Source organism: Pseudopodoces humilis, chromosome 3, assembly GCF_049639895.1.
Source record: "Pseudopodoces humilis isolate 2021_Gansu_Grassland_sample_001 chromosome 3, ASM4963989v1, whole genome shotgun sequence".
Taxonomy (NCBI): Eukaryota; Metazoa; Chordata; class Aves; order Passeriformes; family Paridae; genus Pseudopodoces; species Pseudopodoces humilis.
In genome coordinates, this window is record NC_142202.1 from 994,437 (window position 1) to 1,020,661 (window position 26,225).

The 26,225-nt window shown below is 45.6% G+C and overlaps 3 protein-coding genes across 6 annotated transcripts in view; 1 reads left to right on the forward strand and 2 right to left on the reverse strand.

Moving 5' to 3' along the window:
* The first annotated feature begins 1,686 nt into the window (after positions 1–1,686).
* LOC102106628 (toll-like receptor 2) lies at positions 1,687–5,777 on the forward strand. 3 transcript variants are annotated; one of them, XM_088053036.1, is made up of 3 exons: positions 1,687–1,814; positions 1,984–2,242; positions 2,735–5,777. In XM_088053036.1, the coding sequence occupies exon 3, from the start codon at positions 2,736–2,738 to the stop codon at positions 5,358–5,360; it is 2,625 nt and encodes an 874-aa protein (XP_087909162.1). In that variant the 5' UTR covers positions 1,687–1,814; positions 1,984–2,242; position 2,735; the 3' UTR covers positions 5,361–5,777. The 3 variants fall into 3 exon arrangements, with proteins under 3 accessions (XP_087909162.1, XP_087909161.1, XP_005525532.2); XM_088053035.1 differs by lacking the exon at positions 1,984–2,242; XM_005525475.3 differs by lacking the exon at positions 1,687–1,814 and having other exon boundaries at positions 2,140–2,242.
* A 1,123-nt stretch (positions 5,778–6,900) lies between these two features.
* Positions 6,901–10,878, reverse strand: GPR75 (G protein-coupled receptor 75). Of its 2 annotated transcripts, XM_088053008.1 has the most exons (3): positions 9,395–10,878; positions 8,684–8,761; positions 6,901–6,945 (listed from the first exon to the last, which is right to left on the reverse strand). In XM_088053008.1, the coding sequence occupies exons 1-2, from the start codon at positions 10,781–10,783 to the stop codon at positions 8,732–8,734; spliced, it is 1,419 nt and encodes a 472-aa protein (XP_087909134.1). In that variant the 5' UTR covers positions 10,784–10,878; the 3' UTR covers positions 6,901–6,945; positions 8,684–8,731. The 2 variants fall into 2 exon arrangements, with proteins under 2 accessions (XP_087909134.1, XP_005525576.2); XM_005525519.3 differs by lacking the exon at positions 6,901–6,945 and having other exon boundaries at positions 7,447–10,878.
* Positions 10,879–15,619: 4,741 nt separating this feature from the next.
* Positions 15,620–26,225, reverse strand: part of PSME4 (proteasome activator subunit 4) — a 43,781-nt gene continuing 33,175 nt past the window's right edge. Inside the window, exons 38-47 of the mRNA XM_005525474.3 lie at positions 25,793–25,884; positions 25,296–25,427; positions 24,514–24,722; positions 24,303–24,388; positions 23,456–23,584; positions 22,735–22,890; positions 19,617–19,779; positions 18,687–18,820; positions 17,733–17,867; positions 15,620–17,123 (exon numbers count right to left, since the gene is read on the reverse strand). Coding sequence (XP_005525531.1) covers positions 17,733–17,867; positions 18,687–18,820; positions 19,617–19,779; positions 22,735–22,890; positions 23,456–23,584; positions 24,303–24,388; positions 24,514–24,722; positions 25,296–25,427; positions 25,793–25,884 — 1,236 coding nt within the window. The 3' untranslated portion in view covers positions 15,620–17,123. The remainder of the gene's footprint in view (positions 17,124–17,732; positions 17,868–18,686; positions 18,821–19,616; positions 19,780–22,734; positions 22,891–23,455; positions 23,585–24,302; positions 24,389–24,513; positions 24,723–25,295; positions 25,428–25,792; positions 25,885–26,225) is intronic.

Genomic DNA, 26,225 nt, shown 5'->3' on the forward strand with positions numbered 1-26,225 from the left:
CAGCTCCATCCACCTCCAAAAGAAACAGGCTTTGCTCCCCCTCCTCTCCCATCCCCTCCTGACCAACAGCTGACTTAGGTTTGCTCCCACACTTCAGGAGGTAGAGCTGGTTCACACAGACGAGTGCATTTCCAGGTCATAAATACCTTATTTTTTTATCCAGCACCTAAATCCAAGCCCTCCTTAATAAGAAAAGCTCCTGTGAGGTCTGGTGTCCCCAAAGCTGGTGCTGATCTTCTTTGGATTTGAGCAGCTCCTGTGCAAGTTCAGCTCTCCTCCATTAAACAATATTTCCAGCGCACAAAACACCTTTTTCCCTGTAGAGAGAGACAGAACAAATGGCACTTGACCTGTTTTGGGAATGAAAGCATTGGTCCTGCCCTGGGCCACATGGTGTGGACCTTCCTTGCTCACTCAGAATAAGATAAAATTTCAAAATAAAAGATTGCTTAAAATTAAAAAAAAAACCAACCTCCCCCCCCAAAAAAAACCCCAAAAAACCCACAGAGAGTGTGTTGGATGAAACAAATGACAGAATAATTCCAGCACAGGGAGCTGGTGGCATAACTGTGCTTGTAGCAAAAAGCTGCCTCTTTAACTTTGTCCCTTCCAAGCATGATTGTCTCTCTGTGGGATTTTGCTAGGATGTAGCTGTCCCACCTTCCCAAAGGAAAGCACAGCCTGAGGTTCATGAGCAGCACCACTGTATTTAGATGGAGAATTGTCCAACTCAAGGCCTCACCCAACAGTGACAGCAGGAGCAAAAACTTCTCCTGACATATTCCAACTTATCAATTTCCTGTTCCTTTTATCAAAGCAGGTTGGGATTTGTCTGAAGAGCAGATTAAAGATTAAATGAAGAACGGGTGACTGTGGAGCAATACCCAGAACCTGCCGCAGCAGGAAAGTGCCCGGTCAGACCAGACTGACAGCACAAACCACCTTGGGTTTTCCAGCCCCCAGGGCTGGACAGAGGCACCTCTGGGCTGCTGTGAGAGTTTCCAGTCATGTGGTTGCAAAAGAGTGGGGGAAAAAAAATTGGAAACTATATAAAGGCAAGCTCTGACGCCAGTGAAAGCTCCAGGTAATAATTCAGAGTAAGGTTCTTACCCAGGGGTTGCTGTGGGGCATCAACTGACCCCCAGGATGTGTGATGGCCTCTCCTCTGACCTCCCTCCCCACTGAAGCTGTTTTTACATTATTTGATTTGAGAGAGAGGCAAAGGTGAAGTAACAGTTGATGTCATTTCACAGTTATGAGGAGTTTGGTCATCAGCATGGGCTAACAGCACAAGTAACCTGAATTTCTGAGTTAATGAAGCCAGGGTCAGCTTTGTCTGGATCATTCCTTTGGCTCTGCTCCCGTTAGCAGTGCTGTTTTTGACAGAGCACGACCACAGCACCACCGTGTTGCTCCATCCTTTGCCCTGTGCTTCCCCGGCACTCCTGCAGTCTGTCCCTGCTGAGCTCTGGCTAGCCCACGCCCTCCTTGCTGAACCCGGTTTCTCAGTTTTTCCCCACCTGTGATGCCGAGGCAAACCCTCGGGATCACACTGTGATGCATTAAACGAGCAACTTCCACCTTTTATTTCCCCCTCGGCCACGGCTTGGGCAACGCCTGAGAGCAAGCGGCGCGAAGGGGAAAACTTGTCGGATTTCACCGGGGAGGATCATCTCCGGCACCACCTCCTCATCCTCCGCTGGGCACAGGGCAGGGGGCGAGGCTGGGCGGACCCGGGGTGCCCGCTCCGCTCCCAGCCCAACAAAAAGCACCCGAGGCAGCAGGAGGTGAGGGAGGAGCGCCCAGGAGAGCAGGTACAGGGGTCAGAGGGATGGGAGGGCGGCTGGAAGCGAGGAGAGAGCTGTGTGATAAATGGACGATGCTGCTCACACCCCGGGTGTTCTGCGGGATGTGGGATGGGCTGGGGGTCCTGCTGGCAGTGTGGGACAGAGCTGGGAAGTCACTGACGTCCCTTCCCTGCAGTTCAAGCTGGTGGCCCAGGCCCGGTGGGCAGCAGAGGGGACCGTGGTGACCCGGGTCACTCACACGGAGCTCCGCAGCTGCCTGTGCAGGGAGCAAACACGGCTTGGAGCAGCAGCAGGGACAGGGACTCGTGGCAAACACCCGGGGCACGGCTGGGGCAGGGCAGCGACGCTCCCGGAGCTGGGAATGCTGCGGGTCACTGGGGCAGTGACCTCTCCTGGCTGCCTCCCATATCCTGCTTCCAAGAAAACTTCGACAGGTAAGGCCAAACAAAACCGGTAAATCCTCGGCAGAGCAAAGCTCCAGCGCTGGGATCAGGGGAAGATCTGTGGTCACACAATTCCGTGGGGCTCCCTGGGACAACACTGAAGTGGCTGAACAGGGTTTGGAGGGGTCAGACTTACTTGGTTGTCATGCACTGTGATGGAAGACATAAAACCTGAGTCCCACGGAGCCATGAAGGGCATTTGAGATTGTGCAGGCAGGAAATGGTATTACAAGGGCCACCTGGGACACAAAACAAAGAAAAAGTCAGTTTGTATCTACCATGTCCTCAGATGAGCCGTGCTCTCTTTCAAATCATTCTCTGACTCTCTTACTCTGAAGTAAGATGTGTTTTATTTGAGTGGATAGAAAGGGTTTCATGGATACAACTTATGAAAAAAATTCTGGACTTTGAGTAAATAAGGATTATTTTAAAGCATATTCATTAACATATTATAATGATGGATTTAATATTTATTTTCTCCAGGATGAGGATCCTTCCTGGCTGCCTTCATTTCTACTTCATTCCTTTCTTACTCAGCAGAGCACATGGATTCCTAACGTGGAGAACAATTCCACCCTTCCTGGTTTATAACTACTCCTATTCAAATCTCTCCTCTGTCTCAGAAGCACAAGCTCCGAAAACAGCAAGAGCTCTCAATTTCTCACACAATGTCATCGAAAAAATTACCAAGAGAGACTTGGAAGGATTTGACTGGCTGGAAGTTCTGGACTTTTCCTACAATCAGATCAGGGCTGTTGAGCCTGGAGCTTTCCAGAGTCTGCTCAGTCTGGTTTCTGTGGATTTATCATTTAATGATCAGAAGCTGCTTCTGTCAGATCTCCCACCCCACCTGAAGCTCTCACCCACTGGCAAAGCTCTGGGGTCTTTGCAGCTTTCTAGGAATTCTGGCAAATCCTCAGGGGCTGCTCTGGAGCCTTCTGCTCCCACTGAGAAGCTGTCACGTTCTGGAGTTCTGTCTCTCCTGCAAATCCTTAGCCCCAGGCTCAGGAGAAGCACAGGGAATATTCTTCGAAGGGGAGAGAGGAACACAACAGCCCTTCCCACGGCCACACCTGAGCCCACCCTCTGCGGAACTCCCATCAACGGGACACTCGACCTGTCCCACAGCAACCTCACCCAGGATGAGCTGATGGTAAAACTGGATGAGAACCTCTGCCAAGCCCAGCTGGGCAGGATTTTGGAGCTTGACATCAGTCACAACAATGTGGAAATGGATCTTCTGTCTCTGATTTCCCTGTTCTTCCCAATGGAAAACACTCTGTCCATCGATGCCAGCTTCAACAAGTTAACCATTAACATCTTGGATGCTGAGTTCTTCTGTAAGTTCCCATCCCACCAGCTTTTGTTCCTAAACATCAGCAACAACCCCATCAACAGTCTGGATATGCTGTGCCTCCCTCCCAGCATCAAGGAAATTGATTTGTCCTTCACCAACATCAGCCGAATACCCCTGAATTTTGCTGCAAAACTGTTTAACTTGGAAAAAATGTATGTTCAAGGAAACCATTTCATCTACACAGCATTCCCAGAAAGCGGGAATATGCTTCCAATGTGTGCCCCTCCCCCTGGAACCATACACATCAGTGCCATCTCCTTTGTCAGGAACGAGGCTGGGACACCCATTGGAAGCCTTCCCGAGAAACTGAAACACCTGGAGATGTCCAACTGCTCCATTGTGGAACTGCCAGAGTGGTTTGCTGACACAGTGGAAGAACTGTTATTTCTGGACCTCAGCAGCAACCACATTTCTGTACTTCCCAATTTCCCACCCTCCCTGCAGCATCTCGACATCAGCAACAACGACATCAAAGTCATCCACCCCAGCCTGAAATCCCTCTCCAGCTTAACTGTATTTAGGATTCAAAATAACAAAGTTGTGGATATACCCATGGAGTATTTTCCATCAGCCTTAAAAAAATGTGATTTTAGTAAAAACAAGGTGAAGGTGTTGTCCTTAACTTCTGTCCTGGAGAAGCTGGAACATCTCAATGTTTCTGGGAACCAGATCACACGTCTGGAGCCTGCCGGCCGCCTTCCTGCACTGAGCAGCCTGGACAGCAGCCACAACCTGATCCCTGAGCTGCCCGATGCCTTCGGGGAATCCCTCCCAGGGCTCAAGTATTTGAATCTATCAGGGAATAAGATCTCCTTTCTGCAGTGTGGCTCTCTGCCAGCTTCTCTGGTCGAGCTGGACATCAGTGACAACGCCATCACGACCATCGTGGAGGCCACATTCGGCCCGCTGACGAGCCTCAGGGTTCTGACTGTTCAAGGGGAGCATTTTTTCTGCACCTGTGACCTGTACTGGTTCGTGAACGTCTACCTCCACGAGCCCCAGCTGGAGATCAGGGGCAGGGGGGCCGTGAGGTGCAGCTTTCCCCCAGAGCGCCGGGGCTCGCTGGTGGGCAGCAGCCGCCTGACGCTGCTGCGCTGCTCCCTGGGTGTCCAGCTGGCCGTGACCGCCGGCGCCGCCGGCCTGGCCGTGCTGGCCCTCACCGCGCTCTGCTGGCGGCTGGACGGGCCCTGGTACATCAGGATGGGCTGGTACTGGTGCATGGCCAAGAGGAAGCAGTACGAGAAGAGGCCAGAAAACAAACTCTTTGATGCCTTCGTCTCGTACAGCGAGCACGACGCCCACTGGACCAAAGAGAACTTGCTGGAAAAGCTGGAAAATGACGGGTTCAGGATATGTTACCATGAGAGGGATTTCAAACCAGGGCATCCTGTGCTTGGGAACATTTTTTACTGCATAGAGAACAGCCATAAAGTGCTTTTTGTTCTCTCTCCCAGCTTTGTGAACAGCTGCTGGTGTCAGTATGAGCTGTATTTTGCTGAACACCGGGTCCTGAATGAAAACCTGGATTCCCTCATCATGATTGTGCTGGAAGATCTTCCACCCCACAGCGTCCCACAGAAATTCAGCAAACTCAGGAAACTGCTGAGAAGGAAAACCTACTTGAAGTGGAGCCTTGAGGAACACAAGCAGAAAATGTTCTGGCATCAGCTAAAAGCTGTCCTAAAAACAACCAACGAGCCGCTGGTGAGAGCGGAGAATGGATCCACTCTGGAACTGCAGGAGCTGGAATGAGATCCAGGGAACTCTGAGGGCTGTGCCTGGAAAGTATGTGCTCAGAGAAAAGCATTTACCTCCTGCAATGGCTGCTGTGATGCCCAGGGGTTTGTCTGGGTCAGTCCCAGGAGAGGCTCCTAGGGGGACTGCAGCACACCCATTATTCCCTCTGATAAAGAATCCTGAAGGGATGAGGCCTGGGCACTGATAAAAAGCCTTTTCCTGCTGGATGCTTGAATTTGTTCAGCTATTCCCAGCATTTCTGTAAAGTGCTGTGGATGTCACCTGAAAGGAAGAACTGCTCAAGTCACACCGCATGTCCTTGCTGCCTTCCTGAGGTGGTGGCAGTGAGAAGCAATTTCTTAGGACAGGACTACAGATTCCTGGTTCTGGGACAGCTTAAGGTGGGAGCACATCCTGTGTGCAGGTATGAGACCCACAAACCACGCTGCTACATGGGAGCAGCTCCTTTCTGTGCTTTGGCAAGGAAAGATTAAAGATTGACTTAATTTAGCCCTCCCAGAGAGGCTAAACCCACACTGCTACAGACTTCAGGTTCAGTGACTGCTGGAAGGGACGAGACTTGAAAATCTTCTGTAAATTCAGAATAAAATATAAAACCAAACAGTACAAAAAGGATCAGCTGAATGTGGTGGTCTCTGCTGTTAAATAACTGGGGTGAGCTTTGTTTAATCACAAATCTCTGGAGAATAAGCAAGTTCTGTACATTATTATTTAGATTTAGGAAAGTTCCACCTTACACAGCCACCCTGACCCATTTCCAATGGATTCAGTGCTACCTCTGCATGGTCCTTGCCCTCACCTAGTGCCACTTGATAATTTTATTTATTGTGTTTGGGAAAAAACTAAAATAAATTCAGCTGATCCAACTTTCACATTCAAGGGAAATCACCAGACTGTGACAAAAATAAACACCAGGTGAGGACAAATGCTTTGATGCAGCACAACTTGAACTTGCTCCTATGATGAGCAAACACAAACAACTTCCCAGTAGGAAATCCCACATCCAGGAATGCAGCATGTTTGGAACACAGACTCTGAAAAGGAATTGGCTGTGACAAAACAAGACCAATACCAACCTATTTGCTGCCAAAAGGGGGAACATGCAACAAACATCTCCACTGACAGAGATCCCTTGGAACTCAGTGCAAACCCAGCTTTCCTCAGCAAAATGATTTGGCATCATCAGCTTTGAGGTTTCACATATTAGGATAAAACCCACAATCCTGCAGGCCAGCAACTGAAACAGCCAACTCTTTTCACTGCAGAGATTTAGGGCTTAAAAAGACTGGGAATTATAAAAATATTACATATATATTTGTTCATTTAAGCAACCAGAAGTCCCTTGCTTATGAGATTAATGAGCCCAAATTAATTAATCAGTTGTTTTCTAAGAGCCTTTAGGCTTTCCTCTTTCTAAAGCACTCAGTGGTCACATTTCTCACTTCCTCTCTTCCCACCTCCACATTCCGCTGCTTCCCTCTCAATTCCATTGCTGCTTGTTAACCTTGCAGTGACTCTGTACTGGAGCTTTACTGGTTCTGTACTGGTTCTGTGTTCAGCAGGCTTCTGATAGAAGAGGCTAAGGGGAAAAAAAGGAGAAGTTATACTCCAGAAGAGTCTAAACCAACTATTTTATCAAAAACTTGGTTACTTCAGTCCATGATCACTGCAAAGTTGTACCTGCTTTCAAATTCCAATGTCAATTTACTACATCCATGAACCTCCCACAAAACAGCCATTTAGTACAGCTGGCAACTTAAATAAGGTTTTGTTCCTCCTGCAGATGAAAAGGTGTTGCACTTTCCTGTCTGGCACTATGATACTGTACAAATTAACACCAATATTAATTACACAGGTGGTGTTAAGGGCACAGCTGGCACCGGGAGTTAACAGAGAGCAAATTACAAAGAGCTTTGATGGGACTTCAGTTCTTTTGTCACATAAAAGCAATAAAACCTCCTGCTTGGCCCCTTCTTGCTTTACTCCCACGTGAATACTCAATGCAAATGTTTTATGAGGTGTGAGCGGTTTAATTTTGAAACATGAGATGAAATTCATGTGATCTAAAGGCACAGGAGAAGTTGCACAAATACACAACAAAGCCCCAAAACTGCCTCATGTATATGCTTCCCTCCAGTACAATTTGTACTGAAGAACAATTCAAATACAGAACAGTCAAACAAGATCTTCTCATTATCTTTTGTACTTAGTTTAGAAAAAAAAAACATTCTTTTTGAGAAAAAAAACCCTGGGCAGAGAGAAAAGACTTATGGAAATAATTTCCATTTTGCATTTGTATTAGAAAGTTGTTCACACTAATTTTATTGCAAGAAAGCTGGTTTGAATTATTCAGAATTAATTCATATTCAGTGTTAAACAAAGAACAGTGTTCCAGAATCTTGGGAAGAGTTTAGTTAACAAAAAGCCTGAACCAACAACTCACAGACAGCAACGATGTGGACATTTTTTGTTCCTAAAGTAACAAATCACGTTCCCATCACTGTCATTTTTCTGAAGATGTGGCACTTTCCTATAGCAAGGTATCAAAAGCCTGTGGCACAATTATTTTGGAGACACTGAGGCTCTGCTGAAGTCCACAGAAGCTGAAAGGTGATTGCTTGTTTGGAAGAGATCTGGCCACTTAGGGCAAGAAGTGTAAGGAATTTAAATGCCCCTGAATTGTTCTGTCTCCCATGGAATTCCCACAATAAGATACAACACAACTGGGTGAATTTATAAAAAAATAATTAACTTCTGTTACTTGCTTGCTGTGTAGACCAACAGACAAAATTTCTAAGCAGACAGATGAAACTGATGTTAGACTTAACAAAACCTCAAAAACTTGTCATTCTGGTTTTAGAAATGTTAACAGCTGTCAGTTCTTCTCGTCAGGAATAGCCAAATCACAGTTTATACAAAGTCATGGGCAAAAAGAGCAAGCAGCAACACGACTCTGTGCCTGACAGCTGACCAGTTAGGGAATTCCAGAGGTGACTCTGCTCCTCCTGGTGTATCAGTCACATAATACTGCAAAATTCATCTTTATCCTCAAGTAATGCAAATAATTCAGTAGCACGTGGTTATTTCTATCAGATGTAAAACACTTCTCCAAATAATTTGGGGATACAGAATGCCACCATCATTAAAACCAATGTCCAGCAGATATATACTGCAGAGGTTTATCCCAGTGCCACACTTCCCAAATGTCCCTCCCCAGTGGAAATATAACATTGACCAAACAAAGCCTTGTCCCACTTGAAGAAGCCAAAACTGAAATCCTGAACTTCAGCTGAGTTCATAGAAATTTTGCCATTTACCTCAACAGAACCACGGTTTCACCCCTTGAAGATAAAGGACTTTTGTTATTACTGGAAAACATTGGTTCTTCCAACCTTCTGCAACGGGAAGAGTTTAAACTCAGTTACAACCAAGCATCTTTCCCATTCTTCCTTCCTGAATATACAAGGTATTTTATTATATTATATTACTATAATACTCGGCATTATCATGGAATGGTTTGGGTTAGAAGGGACCTTAAAGATGATCCAGTTCCATCCTCTGCCACAGGCAGGGACACCTTCCCCTATATCCCAGGTTACTTTCAGCCCTGCCCAACCTGGCCTTATGACATAATAAACCACATAATCATGGCATCTAGGGTTTTTTCTACTTGCCCAGCAGTAAAAATGAGTAACAAAACCACCCTCGTGCAACAATCCCAAATCTAAAATATCCCCCTTGTTGGCTCTCCACGGGAACTCCAGAGCGCGTCACGGAGGCGACAGCTCCGCGTTCGCCTCAAACGCAAACGGGAACGGTGTTTCTATCCATCGGCAGCAGTATCATGGAGAATGGAGCAATTCCTCCCTGAAGCAGAGCAGGGGACCCTCTGGAAGGGCTGGCCGCTGCCAAGGCTACACGGAGGGCAGCGGTATGTCCCGCCCTGCGCTGCCGGAGGGATGGAGCGCAGGGATGCAGGGCTTGGCGAAGGCGAAGCCCGCGGGCTGCAGGCTGTGTGGAGTGCTCACCTCCGCCGAGGGGCTGCTGTTGTACACGCTGTAGTAGGGCTCGATCCGCGTGTTCATGGGCGTGGAGCTGCTCTGCCCGTAGTGCTGCTGCCCCGCAGACGCCTTGGGACTCAGCACGCTGTCCTTGGAGTGGCTGGCACCGCATGCCTGCTCCAAACCCTTTTTCTGAGGCTTTGGAGACAACATGTAGGCTGAGTTGGTCTCGTGGTGGGACGACTTGTTCCTGTTGACCTCCAGGCTGCCTTTGCCCATGGCTCGAAGCCTCGTCTTGTGCTTGCAGCAGAAGAAGACCAGGGCCACGTACTGCAGGCACCAGAGCACGCGTCTCCGCAGCCCCGCGCTATTGCGGGAGTATATAAAGGGATTTAATCCCGACTTGAAAAAAATGAGCGTAAACCCACACAGCTCAAACTGGTAGAGCACAAAGCCACCGCTGCCGGACAGCATGTCCTGCACCAAGGAGATGGCCAGGGGCAGGCAGCACACCAGGACGGAGAGCACGATGACCACGCACGTCACCACCGCCTTGGAGTCTTTGGCTGTGGCCAGGTTGACGGCCGAGGCCAGCGGGAGCCGGCCGGCGAGCTTGGCATGGCCGTGGGGTGGCTTGGTGCAGCTCTGGGTCCTGTACAGGGCGGGCACGGCCTCGGGCCCAGCGAAGGGCTGAGCCCTGGGGGTGCCCACGGCCACCGCGGGCGGGCCCTTCCTCGCCCGCGCGTTCCTGCGCAGGGCCTGGGCGATCATCACGTAGGACACGGACACCACGGCCACGCAGCAGATGAAGTCGGTAACGTAAAGGTAGAGGATGAGCCTGCCCTGTCCGCTGGGCAGGCTGGCCATGGGCAGGCAGAGGCGGGAGCCGCGGCTGCGGAGCGTGGCCAGCGTGGCCAGGGTGAAGCTGGCGGCCCAGAGCAGCAGCGTGAGCAGCAGCGAGCAGGGCGCGGAGGCGGCGCGGTGCGGGTGCTTGCCCAGCACCATGCGCAGCCGGTGCAGAGCGATCACCGCCACCGTCTTGAGCGACATGATGATGAAGCCGGAGCTGGTGAGGTGGAAGGTGAAGCAGAAGGTGCCGGGCACGCCGCGGGCCGGGCCGAAGAACAGGACGAAGGCGAACATGGGGGCGGCCACGCCGCAGATGAAGAGGTCGCAGAAGGAGAGGTTGAGGATCATGAAGTCGAAGTCGGTGCGGAATTTCCGGAGGGCCGGGTCGAAGAAGGAGAGCAGCACGATGAGGTTGCCGTAGGAGCCGAGGCAGAAGACGAGGGCCAGCAGGGAGGCGCAGGCGGCCAGCGTGGCGGCGTGGGTGCCCTCCCGCAGCTCCGCGGGGCCGCTGCCGTTCGTGCCCAGCTGCTCCGCGGGCCCGGCCGGCAGCCGCCCTGGCCCGTTCATCGCCGCCCGGCCCCTTCACAGCCCGCTCATCGCCGCCCCGGCCCCTTCACAGCCCGCTCATCGCCGCCGCGGGGCTCCCGCCTTGCCTCTTCACCGCCCCCTCATCGCCGCCACAGGGCTCCCGCCCGGCCCCTTCACCGCCGCCTCAGCGCCGCCCGCCCCGCCATGGCGGCCGGCCCGGCCCCTCCCCGCTCCGGTGCGTTCCCTCCGCCGCGGCGGGGACAGAGCGGCGGGGACAGCCGGCGGGCACGGGCGGGCCTCGGGGAGGCGGTACCGAGCTCCCCAAAGCCCCGCTGGCGCTGTATCCTCACCGCTCCAGCTCGGTGAGCAGCGGCGATGCGAGCGGGTGGAGCAGCGGCGAATGTGGTCTAGAGCATCATGGAAGGGTTCGGGTGGGAAGGGGACCGCAAAACCATCTCGTTCCTCTCCCTGCTATGGGCAGGGACACCTTTCATTTGCCCAGGTTGCTGCAAGGCCCCTCCAGCCTGGCCATGGACACTCCCAAGGTAGCCACAGCATCCCTGAGCAGGGCCTCACCAACCTCACAGGAAAGAATTTCTTTCTAATGTCTAATCTGAACCAACTTTCTTTCAGTTTGAACCCATTTTCTCTTGTCCTGTCACATGCCCTTGTAAATAGTCTTGCCTCATCTTTCCTTTAAGTTCCCTTCAGGTACTGGAAGGCTGCAGTTAGGTCAGCCTGAAGCTTCTCCTTTCCAGGCTGAACAACCCAAATTCTCTCAGCTTTTCCTCACAGCAGAGCTGCTCCATCCCTCTGATCAGCTTGGTGGCTCCTCTGGACTCGCTCTAACAGTTCCTCCCTGTATCAGGGGCCCAGAGCTGGATGCAGTGTTCCAGGTAGGATCCCCCCAGAGCAGGGGATCTGTGCACCAACAAAACACCTGCCTCAACCCAAAACCTGTTCAGCATCAACATCAAAGTTCTGCATGCTGCTCTTGCCCTGCTTGCACTTCTGCATCACCTTCCTGAGCCAGCTCAGTGGGGCCAGGCTGCCCTTTGTATTCGCTCAGAAGCACAGGATCTAAGGCCAAGCATCTTCTGTGTTCCCAACAGGAGGGAAAAGAATCAGCATCATTTATCTCTTAGCTGCCAACTGCTATCACAAACATTGTAGTGATGGAGAGCTGAGCATTAAAGGGATGGTTCTGAAGTACTTACAGGGATGTGAGGGTGAGGAAATGCTCAGTGCACATTCTCTGAGGCAGACACAGCTGAGGGGCCTCCACAGCACTGGAAATCCAGGTGGAAGAGACCAAAATCCAGCCAGGCAAGGCACAAAAGCCCTGTGAAAACACAGGAGAGCCAGTATTTCTGACTTATGCATGCACTTGTCTTAAAATCTTTATATATACCTTAATGTATTGTTTTAATAACCTACCCCAGGTGGTTTGTAGAACCATCCAGATGGCCACAAGTGTGCAAGTTTGATACCTGAAAGCTTCCCAGTGCCTCTTTATTTCTCAATATTCCTTTCTAAACCCCAGAGCAATGTTTTTATAACCCTCTGGCTGGTGACAGCAGCCTGGCCTGTGAGCCTTGCCCTGCTAAACACACTCCCAGTGGCAATGGGAATGGATTTTTCTGGGGGGAAATGCCAGCAGTTAGCTGCAGAAGTGCTTTACAACATGGGCAGATGCATTGTGTCTTGGTTTTGTCATAAAACTGGTTGTGTACATGAGGGGGAAGGTTCAAAACCCAAAACATGGTTTCCTGTGGCTTTAAATCATGTCCTCTCTCAGCTTGGCTTGTCTCTTATTTTTCCTTGTATTTTTGTTCTCCAGTCATGGTTAATTTGAAATCTGTGGGTGAATCTTGGCCCTCCTGAGTAAGAGTTGCTTTTTCATTGACAAACTGGGACAAACTCCCTCCTTGAATTTTCTTATTTAAAAACATCAGAGGACACTGAATTATGGGATTCAACAAGAGTGACAAGGTGTTAGCCTAATGCAAAGTTTGGTTGTTTTACCCCTCTACAGTTATTAACTGTGGTTTGAAATGGAGGGGAAAGTGTAGCTGGTTCAAGCCTGAAAGCCTTAAACATTCCAGCAGAAAATGAGAAGGGATTGTTCTCAGGGAGCAAGGGAATGAGCTGAGGCAAAAAGGATCTCCATGGGAGCACAAACCCTGCCCAGCCCCTTTGGCACAGCAAAATTTGTCATCAGTGTCCCTTTTAAAAAGGACTTTTTAGCTTTTAAAAGATTTGCCAAAGTTTGCGTGGGGGAGAAAAGCAGTGGAAGAAAGTGTGTTTTGCAAGGTAAGAATCACAAGAGCAAAACTTAGCTTGCACAAGGTACAAGGGCATTTACTCTTTGCAGCACTCAAGCCTTTCCTTAAACTAAATTCCTTAAAAATCCAGTGCTCTCTAGACCCATCAAGCTTCTCATTGTTCAGTCTTGGATTCCTACTGCATAAGGAGAAACAATGTTACCAAGACATTTTTGACAAGTGTTCTTTTGCAGATATTGACTGGAAATTACTTTTAATTGTTGGAATCTGCTCTCATCTCAGCCTAAGATTTGTATCTTATGATTTTAACAAAAGATTTCTAGGGGAAAGCAGCTGGAATAATAAAAGGGGAAATTAACCCAGAAAAAAAAACAGAAATAAAAGCGAGGACAGAATAAATAAGAGCAGCAGTGAAAAGCTTTTATTCTTTTGAATACTTTCAAGGTCAGCTCAGCTGGGCTTCTACCTGGATTTACTGTAATCTGACTGCACTTATTGCTAGAACAGATTTATTTGGTTTCTTGCTGGCTTTCCTAAGAAGCCAATCAGAAATGATGGCATCTCGTATTCTCCAAGGGAAGTGTGTGTCCAGCTCCATCTGCAGCAGCAAAATCTGCTCAGCAATATTCTACATATTCCACAGAGTTTGATATTAAACCAGGCTGTAACTACCACGGCACCAGTGCCCTGAGGACTTTGCCTTGGATTAACCACCTGGAACGCCTTCCTTGGAGCAGGGATTCCTCTGCCTGCTGGCAGCTGGGAAGTCTAGAGCAGGCTGAGGTCAAATTTCCCTCCTTTTATTAGAAATCCCCAGAAGATGCCTTCCAGGTACTGCAGGATGCTATGAGGATGCAAAACACATCAGCTAGTAACTCACAGCAGGGTTAGAGTTAAAATCTTCCCAGGTCAGTGGACAGCAAACCATTCTACTGCCACTGGGCTTCATTTTCCCCCTTGCATTTTACCAGATTATTGTGTTTTCCACAGTGCTGGGGAAAAGGGAGCTGGAGGCTGTGTTGCAGGATTCCAGGAAGCCTGAAGCTGTGGAAGGAAGTGTGAGACTGAGCAGGGTGTGGGATGCTGGGGATGCCTAACTGTGAAAAACTGACAGGAGACATCATCACATCATCCAGTGTACCCAGCACAGCAGTCCCAGCAGCCTGGGAAAGAAGTAAGAAGGGGGAAAGGGAGATACCTGGACGTAACAGGAATACAGTCCTAATATACCAGAAATAAGGAACTTCATCCCTTTGCCTCTTTAATTAAAACCCCAAAACTAACAAACTTGTTAGCAGCACAATCCACCAATGCTGAGATTGTGGCACAACCCAAAAGCACAGGTTAAAAGTCTAATTTGACTGCTTGGTAATTTTCTTACATGTCAAGATAAGCATCAAATATACGTACCTGATGATGGAAATGTGGGAGATCACACCACTTAATGGTCTAGCAAGAGTCACTGAGCAGTGTAACTGGCAACTTGAGTGCTTAAAACCCAAATCAAACCCCAAAAAAACCCAACAAAAAAAGCCCAACCTCAACATACCAAAATAACTTCCCAAACATCCCAAATTTTGCCTTACATTTCTGCCTTCCTTTGGTGCTTCCCCATGATGGTCTCAGGTTGTCTGTGCAGTCTGACAGGTGGTCACTAAGGATGTTGAGGCTATCAAACTATCCTCAAGATATTTTTCCATTTCCTTTCCTGTTCCAAGGGGAAAAATTCTCTCTTATGCTAGAAATCTCTCCCTCTCCAGACTGAGGTACTGCAGCTGGTTTATCTTGAAAGCTTCAGGGAAGAGACAGTATAAGACATCAGTGATGGAAGTTCAGAATTCAGGATGTGGGTGTTGCTTGGGGAAAGTTAGAGGATAAATCCAGTAATGGAGTTGAGGTATCTGGCGGTAAAAAAATTGTTCCTGCATTTTCAGGACAAGAGACTAACAACCCTTCCCTCACCAAAACTCAACCAGCACTCAACTCACAGGTGTCTTTTATCCTATAGAAATGTATTTTGAATATTGTGCTGTATTTACTGGGGGATCTGTTTGGATAAAGCAATTTACTGTGGGTTTATAAGGTGTTGGGAATTAATACCACTCCTGACCAGAGCTTGATTCCCTACAGTGCACTGAATCCTCAACCAATTCCAGCTACACCCTGACTAAGGAAAGAGATTTCCAAGTACAGCACAAAGCAGCAGAGCTGCAGAACAGCACATGCAATATCTGCTCCAACACTTATCAGCCAAGGATCCTTTAGAGATGATCCTCTGCAGCAAAGGCTTTCCGTCACTTGTGAGGATTTAATTCTATCAGCAAAACCCTCTCCAACAAAAACCAGTTTCTCCAGTTCTCAGAAGTTAACAAGTGTTTTCCTGGCACAAGCTATTTCTCCATAAATGTAAAAGCTGATTTCCTAGACATTAGAACAGGATCTTTAATTAATCTTTAATGTTGCCTTAACTCATTACCAAATCCCAGGACAAACACAGGCCTCATCCAAAAGCTCAAAATCACTGTAAAAACCTGAAGTTACGGTCTCAAACCAACACATTTCCTTTTTGAAATACAGGAAGATGCAGTAGTTACAAACAGTCCATTTATTGGGTCTTAAACTACGTACACAATTGAAATCATAATTTTGGCACTACGCTATACCGTGGTTACATCCGTGTGCTGACACTCCTTAAATGCTGCCCCAGGAGCACTGCTGTGCTTGGAAGTTTGGGATGAGCCACACAAAGGTCTCAGTGCTCCTGGGGGGTTTTGCATGAAAGATGAAACACACAGCAGTTTATGAGTTATTTCCATGTACCTCACGTTCTCTGAATGGATCACACCAGAATATGTGATGTCAGTATGGAGAAATGGCCACACGTGTTGCAGTAAAATCTGAATGAGACGCAGTCATGAGATACAGGAAAAGCAAAACAAACCCTCTCAGACACAAAGAGATATTCTGTTAAAGAAAATAATTTAAAAAACTAAGAATGGCATTTGTTTTGATACAAAAGCCAGAACCACTACTGTATTAACATCTAAGTATGAATCTTTACAAATTAATCTCACAATGGTGTTATGTAAAAGGTTGCAAACTGTACAATGTTTTGTCAATGCAATGCCTCTACAATTTATACAGTCTTTTACAACTATGTAACACATATTAAACAGCTTGTTAAACAGCCAATTGATACCAGTCTCTTAACAAAGCTGCAGGCAAAAAAAACACAGAGCTTCCACGATCTTCAAACGAGATATGCTTGCTCAATCTTTAGGAGAATACACTGTTACAAACTGCCTTTCCACACTGTGCATACATTTCATTCCGTGAATTCAACCACCACTAATAGTCCATCATTTCCCATCTGTGCATTCTAATTACATGGAAACACCCATTTCCTCCTTAAAAATATGCAGAGAATCATAGATTTATTTTTTTATTCCACATGTGGTCAAGACACCCCAAAGCCCTGGCCAGGCAGCAGGAGCTGCCCATGCTGCCACCCCCTGCACTGCACAGAGCTCAGCTATTTACATTTGCACAAGGGAGAGAATACAAAAAGGCAATGCTGCCCTGAGGTGGACTGGATGGTACTCAAATCCCAGTAGTGAAAAATAAAACTCTGAGGAAGGAAGGCTCCTGGGGTTGTGGTGTAGGGACTGAGGGAGGAGCTGCATCGGCAGAATTGGAGAGCTCCACTGAGAAAATTCCGGTTTGCGGCACTCTCTGGTTCTGCATATCCTTAATGGTGGGAACAGTGGGCAGGAGAAGGGGGTGAGGGATGTGCAGTGTAGGTCACTGTGTGCAAGGAAGCAGAAACAAGACTGATGTGTGATGCAGGCCAAGGAGAAGGGTCTTGCCATGGACTCACAATCAGGCCCTGCAGGTGCAGCCTCGGGACTCCCCCAGCTGCTCCCTGGGGAGGTGAAATTCTTTTGAATAGAACCAGGTCTCTAGGTTTGTATTTAAAAGTGGTTTTGATTAGGCATCAGGATTTCCAGCACAAAGTTCTCTACATGATCAATTTCTTTTGAGTTTCCTTTATTTCGCAGAAAAATTCCTACATCCTCATTTTCCCCGGGAGAAACCTGAAAAGAAAGAAGAAAGAGTTCAAAACACAAATATCACCCCATGCTCTTGTTTATATGAAAAGATAAATTAAAGCTTCTCTTGGAATATTGTCACGAAACATCACAATACAATAGAGATGGGAATCTTGTAGTGTAACAAAGAGAAACCCCAGGAATGGATTCACTCTTTGGGGACATGCCTGTGTGAAGAGCCCCGGCAGCAAAGCCGGAGTTTGGAAGAGGAAACCGGGTGGTAGCAGCCATTCCCCATCCTGAGATGTAGGTCACAGCCTGGACTGGGTGGTGTAAAGTCCTGAGAGGCATCAGAAGTACAAAGCAGCACTTTAGGGGCACTGCCAGGCATTTAAAAGGCAGCCAGCTGGCAGAAAATGGAGAAAAGGAACATCAATATTCAAGAAAAGAAGTGTAAATGTCTTAGCAAAGCACAGGGATGCACAGAAAGAGGGACAATATTTAAAATATTTAACCAAAATAAAACCACTGGAGGAGGCAAAGGTCAGACATTTGGCTGCAGCATTTCTCCTGTGGTTAATGAAGGATTCTTCCTGACTCTGGAGTAGAATCCCTAAGAGTGAAGCTTATGGCAAAACCCATCAGCTGACCCACCTATGCATAATAACAGGGTGAAACCAGGAGGTCAGTGAGCACCAGGAGCTGGTCATCTGTGAACTGCTGCTTGTGCTCCTGCCAGTTGTCGTGGTGGGTCCTCCGGAAATTGGACAGCGTTTTCTTCACAGTCATCTGCCAGCACAATTGGGATGGAGCTCTGTGAGTCAGGGACCCCAGCTCCACACCAAAACCAACGTTGGACACAACAAACACAACTGCTCAGTACCACCAAGGGTTGGGGCACACCCAGGGGATAGGAGGGCTCTGGGGAATTCAGCCCAGGATTTTAATTTTCACAGTTCTGGTTAGTCTTTTGACAAGGGTCATGACTCCAACATTCTTATAAAAAGGATTCCCGCACCTACAATTTTGAGCTGGGAAACATTTAGAGATTCTTATAAAATAAAAGCCAAGTGCTTTTCCCCACTGCTTTTTCCCTGGCTGTTTCAAAAGGGTGTTTTAGGTCTGAAAACATCAAAGGAATCCTTCATCTCACTCCTCTGGCTAAAACAGCCACAGTCAATGAAACCCAACAGACAAGAGAAAACAATAAGGGTTAAAGGCAACTATTTCTTTAAAGGCTTATTTCTATGGCAGCTCATAACACTTCATTTTAAAAATTCCAGAACTGATGTTTTGGTTCAGATTGATGTTTCCTAGAATGGCATGCACAAAAGGGACATCTTTAATGAAAAAAACCCACTTCCTCATTATAAATACAGTTCTTGCAGTTTTCAATTTAATGCTTTAAATTTGAAAGCAAAGACAGCTCTACCACAAAAAATACTTAAAAGCAGGTTATGCTTTTAAGCTATTCAGAGTAATTTAGTAAAAAGCAGCAGAAATTAAATTCCTTAATAGGCTCCTGTGCTTTTCTAGGAAAAGAGAAGTAAGCATGAGTCACAGGTATTCAGCTGTGTTCTGTTGAATGGAGAACTGCTGTATTTTTACCTCAATAGGCTGGGGATCATTGAGGTGGGCACTGAGATCCATGAGGAGCTGTGGCATCCAGGTGGGCACATCGTAGGGACTGGACAGGATGCAGGCGCTGAGCCCCAGCACGCCGGCGTGGCGCTTCACCAGGTCTGCAAAAACAGGCCATCAACCCACCTCAGTTAAAAACAAACTCCCTGGCAGTGCAGAGACATCCAGCTCTATAGAAATCCAGAGAGTTCTACAGACATGAACTTATGGGCTGCCAGATTGGTTCTGCTTCCTTACTCAGAATCCCAGATTCATTCCCTTGTCTTTAGTTTTTTGCACCTTCCTCCAGCAGGAATCAATCTGCAACTGCTGGACACTTTATAAACATTTCAAATGAGCTTCCCTCTCTCAAAGAAACTCATGAATAATATCTCCATGTTCCCTCTTTCTGCATTCAGAGTGTTTTCTCAAATCCCAGAACTACTGGACAATATGGAAAGCCAAACTTCTGGGTCAAATGACTGTGACTCAGAAGTATTAAATGCCTAGGCAGAAGCCAAAGTTCCAAGTCAGGGAATTAAGTTAAGGGGGTTTTTGTTCTGGTTTATTTTTTGGTTGGTTGCGTTTGTTGGGTTTTTTTTAGAATAAAAAATCCACGCTGCTAACAAATGGAAGGTAAGGTGGGCAAAGAGTGGAACTATGTTGTGTCAGCCAAGTGACTTTATTTATTGAGGAACTTTCTATCCCTCATCATCTACATCCTTAGTTCTGTGAACTGGAAACTGGAAAAACCTCTTTAATGTTAATTCTAAAAGAGTAAGAAATTAATTTGACATAGGAATACATAATAAAAATATTTGTCTTTGCTGTGTATTCTTACCATTTATGTTGCAAATTAAATTCTATGGCAGCCTTTGTTACCCAAAAGACTGATTTCTTCCTGAGCTGCTTTCTTACCCCCTGAAGGAATTGTGTCCCCCACTGAGGCCAGGTCCCTCTTCCTTTTCTTGGGGAGCCTCATTTTGCAGAGCTGCTCGAAGTGGGTCTGCATGGGCCCGTCCATGGTGAGGAAGTTGCACTGCAGGAGCCCGCTGAGCGTGGTGGCAGCCATCTCCCTCACCTGGGCACAGGTGGGACAGAACACTGTTGATTTATTTATGCCATTACTGCCCTCTTAAGCACACCCAACTAACCCAAGTGAGCAAATCTTACACAGCAAAAGCCTTTAAATTATTATCCTGCTGTCAGTAGTTTATTAGATGGCTCTTTAATAAAACATGCTTTACTGTAATACAGAACTACTGTCACTAAACTTGCCATAAAGTGACCTCCTACTCAAGCAAATAATGTAATTTAACTCCATTGTCAATAGAGAAGCTTTAGGAAGTTTAAAAACAAATGTTAACTGAGACCAAATAATCAACCTGCTTCACAAAATTCCCAACAGGCTCTGTATTGACATCAGTTTTAAAGTGGCCTTTATACAAAAGCATTTAGTTTTTCCTGTGACAAAAGCAGAAAAGCTTTTCCAAGAAAAGGCAGGAGGAATGTTCCAGAGGCTCAGCTGATTCTGTTCTACCCGTAGCACAAGAATTCTTTGAAAGACAGAACAGATGCTGGATTAATAAGCAACAAAACAGACTTTATGATCAACAACTCAGTTCTGTAATGCTCCAGCATGACAGACTTGCTTGTCTCAAGTACCAGATCTCTGCACTACATGAATAAAACCAGAAATCCAGGTTGGAAAAATATTCTTCTTAAGAGTAACACTGCAACCCTAAAGAACAAGACTAAACTTAGCTTTCATCTAATTGCCAAGCCCTTCAAAATACAAATCTCCTTTCCCACTGCTTTTAAATCAGCCACAGCATCTTGTTAGCGAATTCCTAGTAGAGACAATGCATCCTTGCTTTTAAAAACAAGTGACTAACCCATCAGTATTACTGATTTCTCTCATCTCCTCAAATCTCCCAAAGCCAGGCATTTATTGAGGTGTAAAACTGTATTTAAATTAGGAGTCCCTCCAAAACTCACTCCCACTTTCCATAATTACATTCTGACAAAAGCCTCCCAACATTTACAAACTTGCAAACCAAATAAACTGTATGAGTTGCTGCCGCCAGAGTTTTGGTAGGTACATTCTGTCACAGGTAAGTGCAAACAGAACATTTGTCTCTGCGGAGCACAAACACCTCCCAGTGCTCTGAATCCAATGCAGCAGATTATAATAATAAATCACATCCTTAAACACAATGTTCTGAGCCTCACAAAGCCATAAGTACAGCTGCAAGAGCTACAATAATTAAACAGAGGAAGTTCAAATAAGCTCTTGAGACTCCGGCCCATTCCATATAAATTTCTACAAGGTACTATTCGAACGTGATCTACTTTGCTGATAGTGAAGAGGGATGAGGTGAGAGGCTGGCAGTGTTGTTTATCAGTTTGTAAGTCCCTGAAGAGCTGAGCTATTAAATGGACACAATGTGCTAATACAAGAGCCAGACACAAAGCAACTCGGCTGGGAAGTGAGCGAGCTCCCAGGAGAGCTGGGCTCATTTATATCCCTACTCCCTGTATTACAACCACTTTAATTTCTAAATTAATCCCCCAGCTAGAAGGAACACTTTGCTGTGAGGAGCACCTGGAAGCAAAGCCTTTCAAATCATTCACAAAGCAGCTGATCACTCACCACCTCTGGCACTACTTAATTTATAAGTGATCACACTCATGATGAAGCACAGAATATAAAAACTAGAGGAATCTCCCCATCACCTACGGGGTTTGGGTTTTTTTTTGGTCAGAAGGGACTGATCACAGTCTACAGAAGTGCAACAATATCACAACAAAACCACCCAGCAGCAGCAGCCAAACCCAACTGCAGAAGTTACAAGGAGTTACTTAAACAGAGAGAAAATACTCTCATTCCTGTAAAACTGCAGTGCAATATGAAAAATGCTTATCAAGACATGAGCGCTGTGCTCATTAAAACATTCATCATCAGGTCTGGCCCTTCATATCAAAATAAGCAAAGAAAATAGAAGTACCTTAAAATCCAAGAACCAAAACCTCAATTCTACAGAGCAAAGACACTAAATCCTAGTCAAAGCTAATGATTCTCATCTTAAAAATCCAGCATCCAAAAGCTACATAAGAATTACTCAGCAGGATACTGCATCTTGTCAGTTATTACCAAGAAAGAACAAGATTACTTTTCAGAGAAAAGTGAAAGCTTCCATGGCAACAGCATTATCTAGAGTGGTTATGAACACAGGTAGGCTTTTTGGATTTGCACCTCTGTGGTGCAGAGGGATAATTTGGTACATTTAAAGTAACTGGATAAATTGCATTCAAGTGAATAAAAGGTATTTTTCAAAATGGTGTGAGATTATGAGGTAAGTGTTCTGACAAACAACTTCTGTAGGATGGCAAGGTGATGCAGAATCTTTCTTCTAGAAGGAAAAAAAACAACCATCCAAAAGTAGGATTTCATTGATATTTGCCAACTGCACAAATGATGGTGCAGGGGAGATAGGCCAGGCAGGTTATCACTAAAGATTCTTCACTTTGCTAAAACATGACTTAAATTCACATAATTTAAAGCAAGCCCCTCAGTTCTAGGTAGCTCTTGACATAAATATAAAGAGTATTTTTGTAATTAATATGGTATGATTAGATGTGAGGCAGATTATAGAGTAATAAACAGTGGTTTTACACACATTTTACACAGGAAGGGATTTGACCTTGGATGTTGAATTTTCTACCAATGCACATTTATAGTGGAATTAATAATAACTCTATTTCATGTACTGAAACCAAGATCCAAGCAATGCACCATGCTGTGCAAAAGAAGCAATGGGACTTTAAAAAAAAATCACTAATGGAGTATTTTATTATCAATTGTCTTCCTAGCATGAATATGAAAAAACTGAATCCTATAAAGCTCATTTTCAAAGCAGGAAGAATGCTGAGCTAGAAATACCTCCTGAATCAATTTACATGTCAGCTCTTCCATAAAACTTGACAAAGGCAAGAAACAGTGGTGTGAAAGCAGTGCAGAGAAGGGATCACTTGCCTCGAGCTGTTCATCTTCCAGGAGTTTTATCACCAGCCACCTGATGTCATTGACTGCCTCACTGTTGTTGAGGAAGATGAAGAGATTGTAGAACACCATGGTTTGGAGGTAGGTTAAGATGGTGTATCGGGCATGCCAAGAATTGCTTCTTGCTGTCTGCAGTGAATAAATCAGGGTGAGAAGGCATGAAAAATGTCAAAGCAAGCAGGCCCCTGCTGGAAACTGAACAATATTTAAGAAAAAAAGCTGCTGAGGTCAGTTCTTCTTTTATGCAGGTAATTTTGTTTCATGCACCTTTTATCTCCAAAGTAGGCAGTTATTATTTAGGTAATAATTTTCACAGGCTTCACTTAAAAAGTAGATTTTTAAACAGAAATATATTGTAAAACCCTAAAAAAATCAGATTCAAGGGCAGTTCTTTAGCCTAAGACTCATTCTGAAACTGGATTTTGAATTGTTATGCTCATGAGGAGATTTAAAGTGATCCACGACCAAACCAAATGTTAATATATCAAAGTGCTGTTCAACTTGTTATCAAAATCAAGTGGCTTAAATGTTAAACAAGTGTTCAACAACTGTTTCAGAACACTTTTAAATCAAGTCTTTCAGATCTAAATCAGCATTTTATTTGCTTAGAATTGTAAGTATTGTATACTCTTAAATAAAAGGCAGAGGATGCATGAGACGAGAAGAAGCTTTAAGCTGTTTAGACCACACTCACTTGTTTTAGCACCTGAAGTACCAAAGGCACTTGCTGAGGATAGAGCAAACCCTGAGACATCAAGGACAAACACATCTTAGCATCTCTTTTGAGCTCATCATAGCTGTTGTCGTTCTCCACGGGTGCAATCTAAATAAGAGCAGGGAGGGAAGAAAACCCTGTTAATAAATAGGTACTGGTGACAGCAAAATCCTCAAAAGAAGGGTAATCTCATGAAAGGACAGCTGCCTGGGAAAAAACACATTCAATATAATGCTGAAAGATTAGGTTAGCTGGGAAAAACAATCAATATGACATTAAATATTCTTAGTAAATAATCAAGATATCCTGGTGAGGTTTTAGTTCCCCACTGCCATTCTCTTGGTATCAAACCAAATTAATTTCATATTTTAGATCCAGGTCCAAAACCGAGACAAAGCTTTGCCAAGGTCACCTTCACTTTAATAAACCTTTATTTTATGGTCACATAGATTACTGTTGGGTAATTTATTGATGTTTGTGCACTTTGGGCACACAAGTATGGATTATTTCAGAGCGGTAAGACTGGATGACACAGCTTCAAAGAATACAAGAATCAGAGGAACAACAGGAGCAGCTTAAAAAGAATTGTGTAGTCAGGAAACAAAAGAAAATAACTCAAGGTGCCTTAGAGAATCATGGAATGGTTTGGGTTGGGAGACCTGAAAGGTGATCCAGTTCCCCTGCCCTGCCACAGGCTGGTTGTTCAATGCCACATGCAAGCTGGCCATGGAATATTATTAATATATATAAATAACATTTTGTCAGTTTACTTATACAATCCTTTTTTAATCAAACATAACCAATAAAGGAGAATTAAAGGATGTACCTTGAAAAACAAAGGTAACAGCTGGAGTTGCTCTGTGACAGCTGTAGAGAAAGATCGCCCTGCACTCGCCATCAACCACTTCAAAACTGTTTGAATAAAGAGAAGCAATCACCAATTAAGAAGAAAAATATTAACAATTCTGCTACACAATTTGCAGACCTCAATCATCATGTGCTAGAATAACCCCCATTCCTTGACCTCCTTAACTCACTTGTTTTCAAGAGTTTAATGCCCTGAGTTCGCTCGTCTTGCTCGCCGACTCCGTTCTCTTCCATAACATGATTCTGGATTTCTTCATCTGCTTCCATGAGGGGCTTGAGGTTTTCAAGTATCCGGGTAGTAAATTCATGGACACGAGGAGATTTAGTTGCAGCAGTGTTTGGCAAGGAAACATCTATCATGAATATGTAGGTCAACACACTAAGAAAACAAACAAAGCCAGCAGGAAGACACAGTGAGCACAACTCTTGTCCAGAGAACAGTGACCTGTGAACTCCAAATGATCCAAGATCGATTGGGTGACCCCTGAGGGTTAATACTTAGAGAAAATTTCCTCTCATCTTCAATTCAAAGCTATTTAAAACCAAATGTCTCTTAGAAGAGCTTCAGAGATGTCAAACATAAACTGACAATAAATTGGTGAGGCCCAGGCACAGGGTGCCCAGAGAAGCTGTGGCTGCCCCTGGATCCCTGGAAATGTCCAAGGCCAGGCTGGATGGGGCTTGGAGCAGCCTGGGACAGGGGGAGGTGTCCCCATCCATGGCAAGTGCTGGGACTGGATGAGCTTTAAGGTCCCTCCCAATCCAAAACATTCTAAGAAAAAAAAGACAAATATAGAGAAGTCCTCTGGAATTTCTGAAGCAAGTCTGTTAATTATTTATCTGATTTTTGTTACGAGCATTTATGCTTTTCGGGTTAATTATTTAGCTACCTAACTACCCAAATAAAACAAAGAGTTAAAACCCAACAAGAACCGCAGCAGACAACACTGACCTTCCTATTCTCTCTCGGACGTTCTTGTAGACTTGGGTGAGTTTGGGCTCCAGGTACTTGAGCAGCCTGTGCAGCAGCTCTGGAACTCTCCACTCCTGCTGGGCAAGGCCCCCTTGCAGCACATAAAGCCGGCTGGGAATCAGAACAGATCATTTTTAGTCATACAGAACATTCCTCCTTCCCCAGTCCCCTCCAGACTTTGGGAATGTGCACAAGTGTGTCAGTGCATCAGAGTGTCCTTCAATGAGCAAAGATGGGTAAAAATTACCCAGTGAAACGACAGTACTGCTGCTCTGCCAGCCCCAAACCTTCCCATCCTGTAGTTATACTAAAAAAATTACCATGAAGAACCTGCCACTGGGTGGGGAAAGCTAACTGGAAAGCATTTGTTGCCCTCCCCTACCAGGTATCTGGCACAGAATCCTCTCAATACTGCTTATCCAGGCTGTATTTCCTACTCTATCCAACCACGAGAAACCAGTTCAAATTAATTTTACCAGGCATCTACAAATGATCCTCCTTCACCACTCAGTGGAGATTCCAACAGCAATTCAAACAACCAGTGCAGTTTCCTAGGATCTCTGCTCTCCTGGAAAAGAACAGGGAGCAGAGATGTAAAGTAAATGAGGGAGGTTTAAAATGTAAATAATGTATAAAATAAAGTAAAAGCAAAGAAAGTTTTGACAGAGATTTTTTTTTTTTTGCATCCCTTGGGTTTATTTATTAAGTAAGGGCAATGTTCAGTATGTTTTCACAATGAACCTCAATAGAAGAAAAACCCAATAAAACTACACACAGTTTTAATTAATCGGTAAATACAATCAGAACAGAAGGGATTTAGCTTAGTTTCTGAGATATCTGAATAACCATGCCTAAATTTTGCTAATTAGGGTTTTGGCCGACAAACCACACTGAGTTCTGCTGAGCGAT